The following is an 18,473-nucleotide window of genomic DNA, read 5'->3' as shown; positions in this document are numbered from 1 at the left end:
CTATAAGTGAAAGATTGAAGAGAGTAACAATTGTACAAACTAAACTTTCCTGTCTAAAGAATGCAGCTACTTCTAGTGAGTCTTTCTAAAAAGGCTCTACATCTTTTCTCATTTTCCCCATAGCAAGAAAACTCTGTAAGTTACAAAGAGTAGGCTATTCTTTAGCTAAGGAAAACACAGTAAGGGTTGCTTTTCAGTCACACCCATGCACACATACCCACCGCCCCCCCCCCACCACACCACACACCAGCATGCACAATAAGGAAGCCACCCCTACTATGGATGTAGAGAACTTTGACTCACTACTAGGAATATTCACTACAGGGAACATTCGCCCCTATTGTTTCAGTCGTGACAGCCTGCGCCAGACCATCTAGGGGCACAGAACTATTATCAGACCAGCTGCTGTTCCTCAACTTAGTGTTGAGAAATGAGCCACCAATATAATCACAGAAGCAAAATCTGTCCTTTAAAAAAATAATTGATAATGCTGAAAATCACACTCACGATTTTGGTGAAGGCCGGACTTACCAACAGAGTCTGAATTCAGATTCAAATGTTAGAAACTCCATTCCCATTTCTGTGATCAGCACAAGGGCTCCCATTGTTATCCACCGTTTATTTGAACACGTAGGTTTTGAAACGAGGATGAAAGTCCTTTAAAGAGACACCATCACAGCGCCGTGCCGCTACTTACGCTCATGTTCACATGGCAACAACCCAAATGTGAGACCATACTTTTATAGACGGCCCTAAACTCTTACGTCAGAAATAATTTTCCTGAGGTATCTACATTAAACCAGGATAATGTCATCTGTGAATGTGTATCTATCGATAGTCATTGATAAAGGCAAGAACGGTCACTGTCTGAATACGACAGACCCAATTTGTGATAATATGATTAGTTACACTGTCTTGCTAATTACAATATTATAAATATTAATGTCACAGCCTTTCTGTTTGATTGCCAGTCATAGAGTCACTTATCATGATGTTTTCCTGGAACCCACATCGTAAGATTTTATTTCTTTTCTTCTTTCCTTATTCATTATGAGACTTGCAATCACACACATTATTCTTCCAGAATACTTTATTTTCTGCTATCTGTTAGGAGAGGGACAGTGATATTCTCCCCTAAAATAGCCAGCGATGTGATGTTTCTCTTAGCCTTTCTGAGTTCCTCACTGTCAGCCCAGGGAGAGGACCCATGGTTTTTGTTTTCCATTCTTTTTCATGTGACCTGTTTCAAGTTAAGATTCATTTGAATTATTAAATGCTTCCTTAAAGAATCTTTTTATACTGCCTCTCTCTTTTTTAAAGTTAATTATTGATGTAGTGACAAGCTGAAAAGACTAAGAATTATAATTTTTTTTTCTCCCCTCGTCGGGACTCAAGAAATGTCTTCTGACAATGGTTGTCTGTTTAGAATAATACAAAGGAAACACAAAGGCAAAATGCTGAATGTTGTTTTAGAAAAGAATTGCTAAAATCACTGTATTATACAAGATGTAAATGTAGTGTATATTTCTCAGAAAATAGCAGTTAGCAAGAAAGTTGGGCTGTAACCTTTTGAGCCCAGGTTTAACCACACAGCAGAGGCAGTTACAAAAGATACTGATGAGATTTTAATTTTAAAAACTTCATCATGGTATTCAGGACTCCAGTGATTTGATTGTCTTCAAAATAGAAAGGTAATGTTATAATTTCCAGGGCTTGTTAAAGAATAAAGAAATTCCCAGTCAGCTTCCCACTAGCAAGAATGCCAAGCAGCAGTGCAGATGGCAAGAATTGGGAGGTACTTTACAGTACAAACTTCAGTCTTGTTCTTTTATATGACCTCGTGTTATATTGGTTTTATAAAAAGGTAACTTGCAGACCCATCATAGAGCTGTAATCAAGCCTGCTTCAGAATGATTCTACTGTAGAAATCATATCCAACAGGTACCACATTTCCTGTTTGAGGGAGAATGTGGGAAGGCAAGCAATCTGTGAAGGACAAATTGACCACAGTGGAGTTCTCACGATAACACCAGAGAGGCCACTACGTACCTTGCCAATGAGCTCAGGGATGCATGGAACCGGTTTCCCTTTCTGGTGACTCACAGTGGCTGGACTCTGCCCATCCCAGTCCTGGAGCTCCTCGATGTTTTTCAGGTAAAGCAGAGCTCTGAGGCCAGTGCAATAGTCTTCGACCACAGTGAAGTCCTGATTCTGAACAGCACTGCACACCTGGGAAAGATGGAGCAGCCACTCAGTGTCACACCAAGACATGATTCTTCAAAAGGGCTCACTCTCAGTCATTTGGCAAATAAGTTTTATGTACTAGGCCCTATTCTAGGCATGAAAGATTAATGGCTACCTGGGGATGGGGGTGGGAAGGAGGGGGACTGCAAAGGGATGAAGGGGAAATTCCAGAGATGACAGATGCTTTCATTAACTTGATGTGGTAATGGTCTCATAGGTGTACACACATCACAAAATGCATTAAATTGTACACTTTAAACAAGCACAGTAGGTCAGGTACACCTCAGTACAGCTGTTCAAAATTAGATCAGATAGGTTAAGTTTTCAGGAAGTCAAATTTGGTCCAGCATAAGAAAGACACATATTTCACTCCATTTCTCTCCACTGGATGTGCCGTCTGGAGGTTGGTGGGGTAGTTCTTAAGCCCAGAGGTGGTCAAGCAGAGGCTGGAGTGCCACTCCTTCCCTAAACCAACCTTCCCTTGCCTAGATCTCTAACTTTATCTGCTCTTCTCCTTTTTTGTCCTCTATGCTCAAGTCATGTAGCTCAGTATAGACACATTCTTCCCCAATATTTTCAAACTATGGTTCATTGAAATCATGGATGGAAAACTAGACCATGTGTATCAGGGTGTGTGGCAATGGTAGCCAATAGAGGATTGTGACATTGTGAATAGTAAATGAAAGAAATGTCCTAAAATAGGAGAATTAATAAGATTCTATTCCAAGGTCTCCTAAGGTCTTCCAGGTCTTTGATTAAATAAATTGTATTATAATCCATATGCCTAGCATAGTACGAGAGAGAGAGAGGAAAAATGTATACTGGAGTGAGATTTTTCAAGCTCCTATTCTACTGACCTAACTGGCCTACCTGGGGGCGACTGGAGATGCAGAAAGGACAAATGATAGAGGACAGACATGCATAAAGTTGGGGTCAGGTGTGTCGGGAACTCAATGGAGACGCACAACAGTCTCATTGCTTTTTTATTTCTCTTCTTTTCACTCTGCTTCTTTTCTCTATCTTTAAAAACCTTACTTCTAAAGTCTTCTTTTCTATTCTTTAAAGTCTGTTTCCTTAGACCACTCTATCCCAAGTTTTCTCTTAGCTTTTCTTTAGTATAACCTCTCTTAAAGACTTTGCCCTCAGACTTGCACTGTCCCATGTTCCCTTGAAAGTCTCAGTGCTCAGACTTGCACCATCCCATGTTTCTTCTAATCTCTAGCATAACTTAGCTGCAGCAGTGGCAGTCTTACAACCAATCAATAGACAGCCAATCAACCCCTTCAATCCATAAAACCCCATGTCCTCCTTCAGTGAGTCTTTTATATCCAGTGATAAGTGGGGTGGAGCAACAGTTCTCGGGGAGGGGCATGACACTGTAAAAAGAGAAACCTGCGTTCCTACTTCTCTGAACATAAACAACTCAGGAAAAGGAGCTGTGCTGCATTTTGCACTCTTCCTTGCCAAACTCAGCCTGCTGATTATTGAGCACAGCTGTGCTTATGTCAAATTCTCATAGGCTTTTCATAATCCACTCCCCACAGTATACCTAGGAATTTTCAGCATGAAGTCCCATGATTCCATGATGTGTATATAAAAAAAAGGCAAGTGTGAGCTTCCTTGAATGCCAGCCCTTTAAAGAAAGGGTAAGACAGAAGTCAGAAAGCCATTAGGGGAAGAGATCCTAGAGGTTCAAGACAAGTGCTGCAGAGGGGTGGGGAACTGAGAGCTGAAAGCCATTGCTAGACTTAGCAAAGGGAAAGACACTGGTGGCTGTTGGCATCTGTAGGGAAGAGGCACTGCAAGACACTGGCTTGTCTTATTGCTGTTGCTTTGTTTGTTTTGCTTTGTGGCTTAGGAGTGGATGGGATAAGGAACTGAAGCTGTGGGGACACATTGACTGCTCTTAGGGGAAGCTGGCTCCTGTATGAGAAAAAGGAGAGCTAGGGATATAGGTTGTAGTGCTTTTCCATTTTATTTTTTAGTTAGTTTGTATGTAGCCATTTTGCATTGCATTTCAGAATAGAAAGAATGACTTCCAGATGTTAAATTCTGTCAAAAATCAATTGAATGATGGTGAGATAAGAATAAACCAATGTAATCCCTAACATGATGAGTTCTTATGGGCCAGGCTCTCTGTTAAATACTTTTCAATGTGCTATCTCAGTTAGTTCTAGAATTTCCCTGAAGATGTATTGTTTACCCTGTTTGACTGGATCAGGGGAAGGTCAAGTGACTGACTCTAGGCCACACAATTTGAAAGTGTGGGAGCCAGAACTCCTGGCCATAAAATCAAATGTGAGCCACACGTAGCCAGTGAAAATCTGTTTTCATGCAATTGCATCATTTTTCCCTTCAGCCATTTCATGAACCAGACAAATATGGTTTAAAAATGTATCAAATTATCTTCAACCAAAACAGAGGTATTGGTTTGTTTAAAAAAAAATCCATGCTTTCAGATCAAAATTTTCGATGTTTTTAATTTACCTTGTAACTTTTATAGTATGAGTAAAAATAATGACAAACAAAACCAAGTAGGAAGTACAACAGCCCTTCATTTCCGGTCTCGGAGTGTTAGAGTTTCCTATGAGGCACTGACATTTTATAAAGAATCTACTTCTCAGGAGGAACAATTTGAGCATTAATTAGCCCCATTATAACTTTCTTCAAGCTGATGGTTTTTTCTAGAACAATTATAAAGAGTATCATTTCAATTTCCTCTACAGGTTTTTTTTTAATATAATTTAAACATTTTTTTTTAGCCATAAATGTCAACTGATGCTTTACAAAGATTCTATTTTTACAGTAGTGCTTGTGGTTATGCTTTTACTATAGACTTAAAATGGTTCACAATATGAGCATAAGAAATCAGGCTTTGAAAAATCCCATCCTGTCATGTCGTTTATGGGATGTTCACGACTCTTGTAAAAACCTGTTGTGAAAAGAAATCTAGAACTGCTTTGAAAGAGGAGCAAGCAGTAAGATTTAATTTTAGTTTACTCTGGATGTTTCCAGTGAGAAGATACAAAACTGATTAATTCTCTTAATCTCCAAACATGGCACAATGTGTGATTGGGACATTCAGTCCGGGGGTGTGTGATGAAAAAGCTGACTTGGTGTCTTTGAACTAGAAGAGCACAGTGCAGCCTGAGGTTAAGAAGACCCTCTCTTTCCCACTCTGTATCCTTACCCTACAGTATTAGCATTCTGTGTAACTGGGAGCTTTACTGAGTGTGTGACCAGGACACAAAACCTGAAAGGGAAGAGAAACTCCAAGATGGTGACTACACATGGCTGGAATGATGGTCAACGCTAGGAACCCTGGAGGCTGGCAGTGGCCACTTCAGAAACACTTAATCATTTGGCAAATTGCACAATATTTATGTGCCTTTCTGGAGTGAGTAATTTAATTTCTACCTTTCAATGAGATTAAACCTATTAATTTTCCTGATAGAATATCTGATGGTAGGAACTTTGCACATTGATATTTCCTTTAGAATTTTGGGGGCTGGCATGTACCTCAATGGTAGAGCACTTGCCTACATAAGCAAGGTTCTTTTTTGTTTTGTTTTGTTTCTTATTTGTTTTTAAAGCCTTATTATTTTTATTATACTGGGGGTACACTATGACATTTGCAAACATTCTTATACTATATCATAGTTGAATTCACCCCCTCCATCAAGATTCTGGCATATTAAAAAAAATTCACATAAAATCATCTGGGGATCTTATTCCAATGCAGTCCCTGATTCTGTAGGTTTAGGATGGGGTGCTGCATTGGTGACCAACTTCAGGGCAATGCTGTAAACACTGGTGTGTGTGTGTGTGTGTGTGTGTGTGTGTGTGTGTGTGTGTTACCAGGGATTGTGATACAGGATTGTTGATCCCCAGTTCCTGTACTGGCAAAGTTGATAAATGAAGACATTGGGCCAGGAGTTAAGAGCAAAGCAAGCACAACATTTATTGAAAGGATGGCAAAGTTCCTGCGTGCACAGGAGGGACTCTAGGAAAAGAGCTAAGCCATAGGATAGCTGAAGTCTAGGAGTGACATAGGGCTCTGCCTGGCTCAGGTCCAACTATTCTATCTTGAAACTATATTTGTGATTGGTTAGCACTGAATCAGCTTCTTGCTGAAATCAGCCACCTGTCCACCTCGCTCCGTATCAAAATGAGCATTGCAAGAAGGTCTGCTCAGCTTGTCCTGACCTTGAAAGTCTGCTCGACTTACCTTGGCCTTGGGGCCCACCACCCACCTTGTACAGCTGCATTGTGTTATTTTTGCTAAGGGATTTGTTACTTCTCACAGACACCTGCTTCTCATGCCTCTGTAGATGTATGCTTCTAAATTACCTCCCTCATCCAAAATGGGGTCACCTCTGTCATTGTCCACTTACAATTGGCCCTGCAAATATTAGTCAAGTGCTCTACCACTTGAACCATGTCTCTGGTCCTGTTGCTTTTATTTTGTTTTTGAGACAGGGTTTATTAACTTTGCTACGGCTAGCACAATCCTCTGGCCTAGATGAGATTACAAGGGTGTGCCACCATGCTGGGGTCATGCTGCAGTCACTCTTGGAATAGTCTTGGAAGCGGGGGTGATATTTCACCTGGAATGCTGTCCACAAAGCAGATGTCTTCCTAATTTTTACTGTATGATTAGATTAACATCTCATGGTCCTTTAAAAGAAGCACTACTTGATGCAAGCTGGCTATTGGGAACAGAGTTGTGCCCATGGGATGTGATCTCAGAAACTGGGATTTCTCAGAAAGGTGACTTGTATAATCTTTATACCTCACAGAGGGCTTCAACTCTATAATCAGGGTACACAGTTCCTTTTAAAACTCTGAACATGTAGCTGCTATGCCTAAATGGGTGCACTTCATATGGCACCTCTTAATTGTTTGTTTAACAGCTCTGATTAGGACTCTTAATAGCTGTTAACGTGTTTGCTTAGTATAATTTGTAAGTTCTTTATGGTGAAGGCTGGTTTATCTTTCTTCACAGCAGGGCATCAGGTGCCAATGTAAGGATCATTGCCACCATTAATTATTTTTATAAGTGTGAATATCCCTATAGTGAGGCGTTTTCAATCAGGGCCACTATATCCTCAGCAGGAATAGCCCTGAGGAGGGAGATGGTGCTGTCTATATGGCATGGTTCGAGGTGTGCCACAAAGGTCCCTCTGCACCCTTGGTCTCCTGTAGAGGTCTGACACAGTGCCCTAGCTTTTCACTTTAGGCACAAGCACACTTCATCAAAGGCTGTCTGTACAAAGTGACTGTATGCATCCCTGGGAGGTGACAGGGGTTCATGGGAGCTATTCCTTTCTTATTATTTCCAATTACATGACACCAATCAGATTAATGGTAAATTTTCCATTTATGAAGACTTACATCTTGAAAAGCATCCTTATATACTCTGTGTATGCCAAGGCTCAGACTAAGCCTTCATTAGACAGGAGACAGGGTGAGATTCTTACTGCAAAGATGGAAAGAGCCTGGACTTGAAGCATTATCTCTTAAAGTGAAATTGAAGCATGTACATAGAAGTCAGATGGAACTCTGCTCAAGCTACATCTCAGATGCATGTTTGTGAGTCACTTTCCTCACTTTGAAATGAGATTAAATACTCAGCATGTAGAAAACTAAAGGCACCATACTTAAGTGTTTAAAATCGCAGAGAGAGATCAGTAAGCTACATGGGCACCAAAAATAATTTTCATAACAGCAATAAGTCATTAGGGCATGGGTGTTAGTCAGGATATATTCCTTTTACATCAAATAATTTCTGGTGTAGTGTTGCAAAAGAAGTTATGACCCGATCTTTATTTTCACTAACCGATGGTATAAAAATTAGAAGCCCTGGCCTCATCGTCAGTAGCCTTATTTCTGAGCTCCACCTCCATCCCTCAGAATCTGTGTGACATTGGCTTATCATGTCAACTCTGGGTTCTCTTCTCCCTCCCCAGTCTAGAACAGGTAGATCTTATAATTAGGTTACATCTTGAAGGTGGAAGTGCTGTGGAGTGCCTGCACTCTCAAGTAGTCTAGAATTTATAGTGCCTAGCAAAGGTCAAGTGAAAGTTTTGCCTGCTTTTAACAAATCCAACTTCTTCTGAAACAAAACAGACTATTCATTAGGGAGCTATTAAAATGAAATTAAAAATAATAATCCCAGGTAAATAATTTGGCAAAGGAAAGCTGTATGAAAGAAGAACACCCTGACACTGGCATGTACTTTTGTGTAATACAGCAGCACATTTTTCCAAATGATATTTTCAAGGGTGGCTAAGTTTTTAAATGTGGATCCTGACCTATCAGATACAATTCAGATAAACTCATGACTGTAATTACCCCTTTTCATTTCTTATCACTTAGATGGACGGACTAGAATCCAGATGTTAGACACACATGCCTCCAGGCGATGTGCAGGTAAGATAGGTGCTCACGATTTAAGTCCAAAGTCATCTCAACGTTCCTGTGAGTTCACTGGTAAATTGCATATTGGGGAGTGACTACATTTAAGCAAAAATAAAAAAGAAATTCTTCTGCAGTGGGCCTCACATTATAAGTTACTCTAATTCAGTCTTACATAACCGGAAAGGATTCAAGCATCCTCCCATGAATGTGGTCCATCTGTGAAACACTGATTAAAGTGGATCATCTATTCAATTCTTAAATCCCCCCCCCTTCTTACTAACCTATTTAAGATGCTTACTAACCTATTCAGACTCAGGACTTGGCATCTCTGCACAGCTTCTCTCCTTCCTTCCCTCCCTCCCTCTCTCCTTCCTTCCCTCCCTCCCTCTCTCCTTCCTTCCCTCCCTCCTTCTCTTCTTCCCTTTCCTCCCTCCCTCTCTTCTTCCCTTTCCTCCCTCCCTCTCTTCTTCCCTTTCTCCCTCCCTCTTTCTTTGTTTCATACTAGGGACGGAAGCTAGGGCCTCACACATGTGAGGCAAGTGTCCTACCACTTGGGTACACCTCCAGTCCTTTGTATTTTGTTCTGAGATAGGGTCTCCCTAACTTTGCCAGGATTGACTTTCAATTCTCTATCCTCTTGACTCTGCCGCTGGAGTAGCTGGGAGTATGGACATAGGCCACCTCACCTGACTTGTCTATTCTTATTTCTATAAATTTCAGTCTTAAAAGAGTAATATAAACGATCAAATGAATTTGATCAAAGTACATTATATGTATGCATGCAAATATCACAATGAAACCCCTTTGTATTAACTTATGCTTTTAGATTTTTTTAAAGAAAAATGTTTCTGTCTTGGTGATGAAAGTCTTGCATATGTAACAAGCACTTAGTCACAATTTTCATGAGAGGAGCACCTTGAATGCAATTCCATATTTATTAATGAATAATGGCAGAAATCCACAGATTTTTTTAATATAAGACCTTCATATTTGGAGGACCTGCTTGAAGGCTTACTACAAAAACAGGAGACCTCTGCTGTGTTCAGATTCAAATTCAATTTGCAGTTCCATCTGTCAGAAACCACTGATTAAAATAATCACATTTCCAATGGCATGGAACCACTCAGAATGGAGGGCTGACCAGTACCGGCAAACAGATGTTCACTATTCTGAACTTCTAAAACTGGTGATTATTACATATTGTTAAAATAACAATTCAGAATAACAGTAATTCCCTGTGAGCTTTTGGTACTACATAAACATGGTATTGCTTATAAGAATCCATGAATAAAACACCCAAATTATAATTATGTAAAAATATAGGTGAAAAGACAGCCCCTGAAGACAGATAGGTACACAGGGAGCTGGATGGGGATGTGTTTGTATATTTACGCAAAACCACAAAACTTACTCATTCTATCACATTAGTTTCCATTTGTTGGAGTGGCACAACATCAAAGTTATCATGTCCCTATATATTGCATTTAGTGGTAATGTAACCAACTACGTGAAGAAATCAAAGTGAGAGTTCCCAAGTAGTTTCCTGGCAATGGAGACAGCAGGCTCTTTCATCTGCACTGTAACTGTGGCAATGCATTGATTTAAACTCCTTCTAAGATCTCAAATGCTTTTATATTCTTAGGTCTCTCAAGAAGCTTTTTTTTTCTGTAGTGATAAAATTCTAGCATTCAGCAGAATACCATCTTGTTTCCCCCAAAAGGAGAGGGCTTAGTTCAGCTTTGCTACTAAACTGCACAGGATCACTAAGTAAAATAGCTGTCCAAATGTCATCCTATTAAGAAATCTAGCTTGGAGTTCAGTTTTCTATGTTCTGACCATAGCAAATTGGATTGGAGAAAAAAAGAACAACAAACAAACAAACAAACAAACGGCCCTCACAGATGCTGGTTTTCAAAGGTTCATCTAAGAGAAAAAGCCTGGTGGACATGCAGTTCTGACTGCTAAATATGTTCAAAGTGTCTTTTAATTACTACACAGTGATAAGTCCTAACAGTGTAGGAGTGACTTGTTCTACTTTGTATCATGTTTCACTGTCTGTCACATTCCTTATCCTCTTTTCACATCTCTTAAAGTATAGATTCTCTGAGAAACTCGCAGTACATGAATTACCTCCTCCCCAATCAAGAAGGAATTTTACAGAGCTTGAAAGTCCACTTTGCAATGTCAAACTGTGGTTATTCTTCATCTAATTAATTTGTAACCCAAGTTCAACTAAAGAGAGACTGAAGAGAATAAAGTGTTTTCCAGGTGTTTTGTACTGAGATCCAAACCGCATTAGACATTATCACTGCTCCAAGTATTTTTTTAAAGGTGACACAGGTAGTGGGGCTACCCACTTGACTACAACCCTGAATGGCTTCTGTAGGACTGCTCTGTTGCATTTGGTTAGTGACACAAGGTGACTGAGGATAACCTGGGCTGATTACTCAAAGGTCTGTGCCCTGCAGGTGAGATCAACCCTACTCCTTTCCTTGTATCTATCTCTTACAAAGTGAGTTCCAACAGGAGTCAGATCTCAATAACAACCTGAACCAAGAAATAATAATAAAAAAGAACCCTATGGAGACATAGTACCTCCAGTCTTTTATGTGAGGCTAGAGATAAATTGGGAGAGCCAGGCACAACATGTAGAACCAAAGACTGGCAACTGCTCTCTTGCATCTTCAAAGACATTACTGTTGTGGACCCCGCTTCCCCACAGACATGAGAATAAGACTAAAAAGACTCTGGCAGCACGGGAGTCCTCCACACACCAGGCCCGTGTGCGCACCATTCTTTGGTTAGGGGCTGGAACTACCGTTTGAGGAAGCCTGGCTACTTTGCCCTGGAGGCAGTAGGATTTTTCTACTAAAATAGTTCCTCATCTTCCTAGGGTAGTACTTTGGTGCTGCATTAACTGGCACAATAATTATCAATCACTGTGCATATCACAGGTGGTGCCAGGGCCTGTGTGGAACATCGTACGTGCTCAGCACCCCTCCCAGTAAAAGTGGGGCAAGAAAAGGACAGTAAACATCCAAACAGTAGCAGTCAGATGACTAAAATCCATAATTTTAGGCAATCTTTCTTTTTCAACAGAGTCAACACAGCTGGGGAAATTTGATTTATCATATCATTTTACTAAAATACCACATAGAGTTTGGATCACAGACAAAGAATAAGTCATAATATCTAGAGAGGAAAAGTCTACGGGGGGAAATTCACACATGGCATTTTTCATTGGATTGGGAAGATGGACAAAGGTAGGTGGTCACTGAACTCTATAAGCAGACATCCAGTGCTCCAAGAAAAGAGGACAATTTGTCTACAATGAGAAAAGTTTATGAATGTAAAAACAGCATCTCAAATAACACTGTCCACTCTTTAAGTAATTGCAATGATGATTCAGTAGTTTGATGGTTAATATATTATTGAAAAAACCAAATTTGCGGGAGAATGTCATGTGGATATTACCAGTAAGTCACCCAACTCAAGTGAGTTGTCAGTATAATTATTCTGGGACACAAAAGTTAAATTTCAGTTGATTTAAGAGTGAGCAATCTATTTATGAGTTAGGTGCTGTAGAAAATAACAAGACAACTTTGCCAATTATCAAGTTAATGTATTGTATGCAGAATGCATACTTATGGAGCACTGGAAAAACAAAGCAATAGGGTTTGTATTTTATAAAAAGTGCTTTTAGTTTTTATTTATTTATTTGTGATCCTGGGGTTTGAACTCAGAGACTCAGGCTTGCTAAGCAGGTACCCTACTACTTGAGCCACTCTGCCAGTCCTAAAAAAAGCTTTTAAAATTATATTAAAGACTCATTCTTAATTCCTTCACTATACAGATGCAAAATATGAAGATCACAAAGTTTGCTATGTTGTGAAAAAAACCCAGAGAAATAAAGTACATGATTTTCTTTTCCATCTGACTGTCTGCTTTAATGAAGTCTAAGAACCTGGAATTAGCTCCCAAAGATGGATCTGGAACATGGCTGCAGATAAATGACGCAATGTCCAAAGAAGAGGTTATATTGGTGCATTTCTCACTAGCAGGCATGTGTTTTGTGACTGGTGAATGACAACATGAAGAACGATTCTAGGCACCAGTAAAATTTCTAGACTGAAGGTTTAGGAAGGAAGCTTAGAAGTAGCTGTATGACTTTCTATCTAAATACCAACACTGAGAGCAAACGGAAACGATTGGTGAAAATACCAGGACAAATGGCACAAGTGAGGATTTTCCTGAGCCAAATTAGGATCTCTGATTCTCTTACTTAGAAGGTGGGTTTTTTTTCCCATCTTTGATTTGATGGAGATTTTCACATATCCTCAAAATGCTCTGACATTTTGGTTTCGTCAACAATTTGGTCTTTCAGCCCCCCAAGTATTAATGCTGAATTGAGTTCATAATGGAGTAAGTGCTCAGGTAAGGAAATGGTTTCTGTAAGACTGACTTGATCCACATAACCCTAGATTCAAAGAGTCACTCTTGACCTCTACTTAAAAAATTAAAGACTGTTCTTAATGTAGTTTTAGACTTACAGACTAGGTGAAAAGAAAGCAAATCGAGTTCCCTATATCTACACCACATATCTGCATTTTCCTCATGATTAATATCAAGATATTAATAATGCATTAGTATGGTATATCGTGACAGCTAATGAGTCAATATTGATATGTTATGATTAACTGAAGTTCACACCTGACATTAAATCTCACTATTGGAGTTGTACCTCTGACAACTGCATACTGATATATATCCGTGATTAAAGTTTCATACAGACTAGTTTCATTACCAAAAAGTGCCCTGTGCTCCACTCTTCATCCCTCTCCCCCACCCCTCTGTCACTCCTTGGCGACCACTGGTCATTTTATTGTCTTTGTAGTTTCGCCTTTTCCAGAATGTCATAATTGAAATCATATGGCATGTAGCCTTTCCAGACTGGCTTCTTTCACTTAGGAATATACCTTTAAGTTCCGTCCATGTTTTCCTGTATCCTGATAGCTTATTTCATTTTATCACTGGATCAAATTGCATTGTATGGATACATCAGTTAGTTTTATCCGTTTACCCATGGAAAATTATCTTTTTTTCAATTTTAGTACTCAACTTTTTAAAAAAATCATTTTTCTATATAGACAAACTAATCTTTCACAGTTAAAAAAAATAAGTATTCCTAGTATCACCTAATATTCATATTACAGTTTTCTTAATTGTCCCTAAATATTTTATAACTGATTTATCCTGATGCAGATATAATCTAGGGGTGCATACAACCTCTGTTTTCTCTGTCTCTTCAGTCTCCTGTTATCTAGCCTAGCACCTATTTTTTGACTTGAGCCTGCTGTAGAAATCCCACTGCTGGGTTTTGATTACTTTGTCACAATGTCATTCATATTTATATTTTAACCCTTGAGTCTCTAAACTCATACTCATGTTGCATCTTGTTGAACTGTCAATGCGAGTTCACCAGAATTCTGTGCGCATGGGGCAGGTCAAAGCTTTTTCAGAAGGGGGCATCAAAAAGTGGTGACGACGTGAAGGGCACACGTCTCCTCTGCTCATGGCGTGCTTCATCATCTCTGCACTTCTGTTCCCCAGGTCATTATGAAAGGTTACAATTAACGGACAGCCGACTGGAAAACAGGCTTAGAACAAGTATCCGGAAATAGTGAAGAGCCTTTTATCCTCTCCAGGATAGGAAACACGAATGCGTTTATCCTAGAAGGGCAAAGGGCTGCCCAAACTCCAAATCCTGTCAGCTGGGCAAAACAAGTCTTTTATTTATTATTTATTTATATTGTGCTGGGTGGGGGTACATTGTGTCACTGAGAAAAGTTCTCACGATATATCAAATATATCAAGTTGAATTCATCTCCTTCATCATTCTCCTTTATCCCCCCCGGAATGGGGATTCCTGGAATACTTTCAACAGGTCTCATTTCTCCTTTGCATACATGTGTACACAGCAGAGTGGGAAGGCTTGAAGCACTCTGCATACTTAACACTCTGCGCCTTTCTACCTGTTATTACTTTATGTTTTGCCCAAATTCCTTTATGCTTACTGCACTCTGACTAAAATTTAGTTAGTGGTTACTATGTTCCAAATGCCAATAAAATCGTTCACACAACTGACCACATTTAGGTCTCCAGTCACACCTTGTCTCAACAGTGTTCTTTGCTACAGTTTTCATATTGTTAAACAGGTGGATAGAGATGAAAGATCAGGACTACATTCACACAACTAATAAATAACAGAGCAAAGATTAAAATCCTGGGTGAGTCCACCCCCTCTGTGGTAAGCCCAGGGCACTGCTGCTCGCTGGTGCCCACTAAGTGCTTAGCACTTAGCCTGGGACGTTATTTGTCCAATAAACGAATGTGTGAAGCAAAATAAAGACATTGAAATAGTAGCATTAAACAACAAGCACAATTCTCTTTCACTTTCTATCAATAATACATTTTCACCTCCAATTATATAAACATATCATAATTTGGAATTTACAACAACCCTCCATAGAATACTTTTCTTTTGGCTTCTATTGCATTAGCATCTGTATTACTTATTGCACTATTACAACATCATTGGTTTTGCAATATTACTTAATTATTCTTTTGGTACACCAACATCTTGCCAGATGCAAAGAAACATCTCTTATTTCTTAGCCATCTTCTAGATATTCAAAGTACTGTTTGCACAGCCAAACTAGAGAAAGCCTGAATACAGACTTCTGGTCATCTGGTGTTCCCAATCTGGATATCTGAATCTTGATGGAAGGTTTTAATGCATTTTTCTCTTTTGGTAATTTCCTTTATTAATAACTGAGGAAAGTGCCACTCACAGTTCTATAAAGAGATTATTTAACATCTATTGAACTCACAGTATCAATTCAATATATGCAGCATTCTAAACTATTAATTTTCACACATATAAGTATGTATGTTAAAATATTCATATATGGTAATCTTGTTTCTAGCTACAATAAAGAACAGATGTTATGAGCCAGGAAAGGCTAAGGAAAATTCTTCTGTTCTGTTTTGTTCTCAGATTCTCTTATTTCATTTTGGGGGTTTTCCATCACATAGCTTCAGATCAGTCCAGTTTTATCTTTGGACCAAGATCATTATTTTCATTTAAAATAATTATTTATCTTTAATCATTCCAAGTTCATACTTTCAGTAACTTCACCACTTCATCAACTTACTCTAACTAGTCCGAGGTAAATGATCAAATTTACTTCTGAGTAAATTTGTGCAAATATTGACATTCAAAATGATTTACTCTCCTCTCACATCACTACTGAAGAAACTGCTGCATCTGTAGCACAGGTGTTTATCTCTCTCCTCTCTCCTTCCCTCCCTCTGTATCTCTCTCTTCCCTTCCTCTTTCCTTCTCTCCCTCTCTCCTCCTCTTTCTCTCCCTCCCTTTCTCTCTTCCTCTCTCTCTTCATCCCTCTCTCTTCCCCTCCCTACTCTCCCCCAATCCCCTGCTGTCTGCAGGAATGGTAGATACATTATTATGGAGTTTGACTATCAGAGAGAAATGCTAAAAATCTTTTCTGTTATTCAAAGCTTGTCCACTCATTCATTTATTCTTTCATTGCTGTAAATACTAATTTATGCACCAAACCTCCATTTTCTTTCTACATTCTATTATCAGACAAAACTTGTAACTGCAGCAGCCTGAGGTTCTGCTGCCTGTTTTTTATCTGCCAAAGTGCAGCTTCCACACAGAGCCATTGTGAAGACAAAGCGAGATAAGAATTATGAAGTACCGTTTACCAGGAAGGCACTGTTACAGCATGCCGGACTCAGAGGTAAAAGTAACTATTCACGTTGGGAATTTTGCATCTTAATGTGCAACCACTGCTTTTGAGATGATGTGGGTTTTTATTTTTTCCTTTATATTGACTAATTTCTAGGACAAGTAGCTCCTTTGAGCAGGACCAAAACGATCACATCTGCAACACAGCTCAGTCACCAAAGACGCATGCACAAGGTAGAACTTTGAGATCAGGGAATGGGTGAGTTTCAATTACCATGGTTTAAGAGCATGAACTAAGTAAAGTCTCATTACCACCCCTCCCCATAAATCAATACACTACAGACTTTCGATCAATCACAACACATGAATGAGGTAAAAGAAAAGGTAAACAAGGTACATGCAAGCAAGTTAGATTTTATGTGTTTTATATTTCAGTCTTGCCTGCTAAATGTCACACTTTAACCCACTGTTTACATCCTGAGGCTGCTATAATGACATTACCTAGCTCTGTAATTCTTTAACTTGCAACAGAGCCGTTTTTTTTTTTTTCCTCCTAACTACATCTAGATCATTCACATGTGTTTTGTGTATTTTGGAGAAGTCATGCCCTGTGGGACATCCATGAGGCAGTGACTGATTTAGGGAGATGGTGACGAGATGATGGGTCATGCCCTTAAGCATGACATCTAGAAACCTATCCTTTCCCATAAGAAGAACTACGCTAACTGTAATGCCTGACGGATCTCTCATGTGGGATTAAAACAGTTATCTGCAACACAGGTTTGATATGGTCATGGTTAGACATTGTCTTCCCACCACAAAATGACTGATATGAGGAAAACGGAGGCTTATATTTTCATGCTCTAAGTTTTAATTCCAAGATGTTTCAAGGTCCTCCTTATTCGGAGCACTCCACTTCAACAGAAGCGGTCAGTAGTAAGTATCGTCCTTTCCTCCGATCCTATGGGGCAGGACCAGAGGACAGAGTAAGAGAGGCTTTGAGCCAGGACATGCATATTTCAAGCCAGGAGTATGTGGACTGAGTTTTCAACAGGCTGTTGACTCGCACAAACATCAAATGTGTGGGACATCTGACCAGTGTGGCACAACGAGAAAGTAATGCATCTTGAATATTCAAAACAGATGAGTTACAAAAATGGATAAATATGTTTTAAGGCTAATAAACATACCCTTCTTTGGAAGGAAATGCTTTCTAGACATTTCATCTAAACTACACATTTAACGCAAATTTTCTTTCTTTTAATCTTTTCTTCAATGAGCCCCAGGAACATCTCTGAGAATGACAAGGAAGACTGAAACTGGCCTGTGAATGGGTCAATGTCCAGGCACTTACTGTCTGTGGTTAAACCTTCACTCATCTGGACTTCTCACTGGCATTCACCTCTCCTCCACCCATGCACGCACTGGGTGCCTATTCTAATCCTCGTGAGACGTTCATAAGAACCACAATGCACGTGCAGCCTTGCTGGGAGATGAGGCACACACTCATTTCTAGCCCTGGCTTAAACATGCCTGTTTAGCCTGATATGTGTCAGTGGAGTAGGACAGAAGGGAGAAGGTACAGCTGCCTGTCTGACCCTCCCACTCTCCTGAGATCTCCTGAGCATCTTGTTTGTGTTCAGAATAGCCTTCCTTGGGTACCCAGGCCTGAACCTGTAACTCCATGGACTCAAAACCTAGAAATCACTCCTCTTCTCAAATGTTTCCTCTCCATGTGCACCCAATCTTTCAGCAAGTCTCACCTTACTTCAAATAAATATTGTGAAAATCTATTTGTCTTCACACCCATTGTTTTCACTACTTGAATCCATCATTTCTGTTGTCATAGCTTTTTCTTTTTACTCTTGACCTTACTCAACTGAATTAGCTACACTTCAACCAGACTGATTATTTAAAAATATAATTAGACCACAAGTTATCACTCCTGAAAACCAGCAATTTGAGAAAATGGAACATCGTATAGACCTCATTGCATGATCTGATCCAACACACTGGACTTCTTTGAGAACATCAA

At 39.5% G+C, this 18,473-nt stretch overlaps 1 protein-coding gene and 1 long non-coding RNA gene across 4 annotated transcripts in view; both read right to left on the bottom strand.

The window, feature by feature from the left end:
* Positions 1-2,042, bottom strand: part of LOC141414961 (uncharacterized) — a 33,734-nt gene extending 31,692 nt beyond the window's left edge. Inside the window, exon 1 of the long non-coding RNA XR_012439981.1 lies at positions 532-2,042. This is a non-coding gene — a long non-coding RNA (uncharacterized lncRNA). The remainder of the gene's footprint in view (positions 1-531) is intronic.
* Dpyd (dihydropyrimidine dehydrogenase) overlaps positions 1-18,473 on the bottom strand; it is a 798,376-nt gene that overhangs the window by 96,189 nt on the left and 683,714 nt on the right. For all 3 annotated transcript variants that reach the window (XM_074050934.1, XM_074050935.1, XM_020161557.2), the window contains one exon: positions 2,050-2,229. In XM_074050934.1, coding sequence (XP_073907035.1) covers positions 2,050-2,229 — 180 coding nt within the window. The remainder of the gene's footprint in view (positions 1-2,049; positions 2,230-18,473) is intronic.

This window comes from Castor canadensis, chromosome 12, assembly GCF_047511655.1.
Source record: "Castor canadensis chromosome 12, mCasCan1.hap1v2, whole genome shotgun sequence".
Taxonomy (NCBI): domain Eukaryota; kingdom Metazoa; phylum Chordata; class Mammalia; order Rodentia; family Castoridae; genus Castor; species Castor canadensis.
Note: the sequence above shows the minus strand (reverse complement) of the source record. Positions and strands in the feature narration are given on the sequence as shown.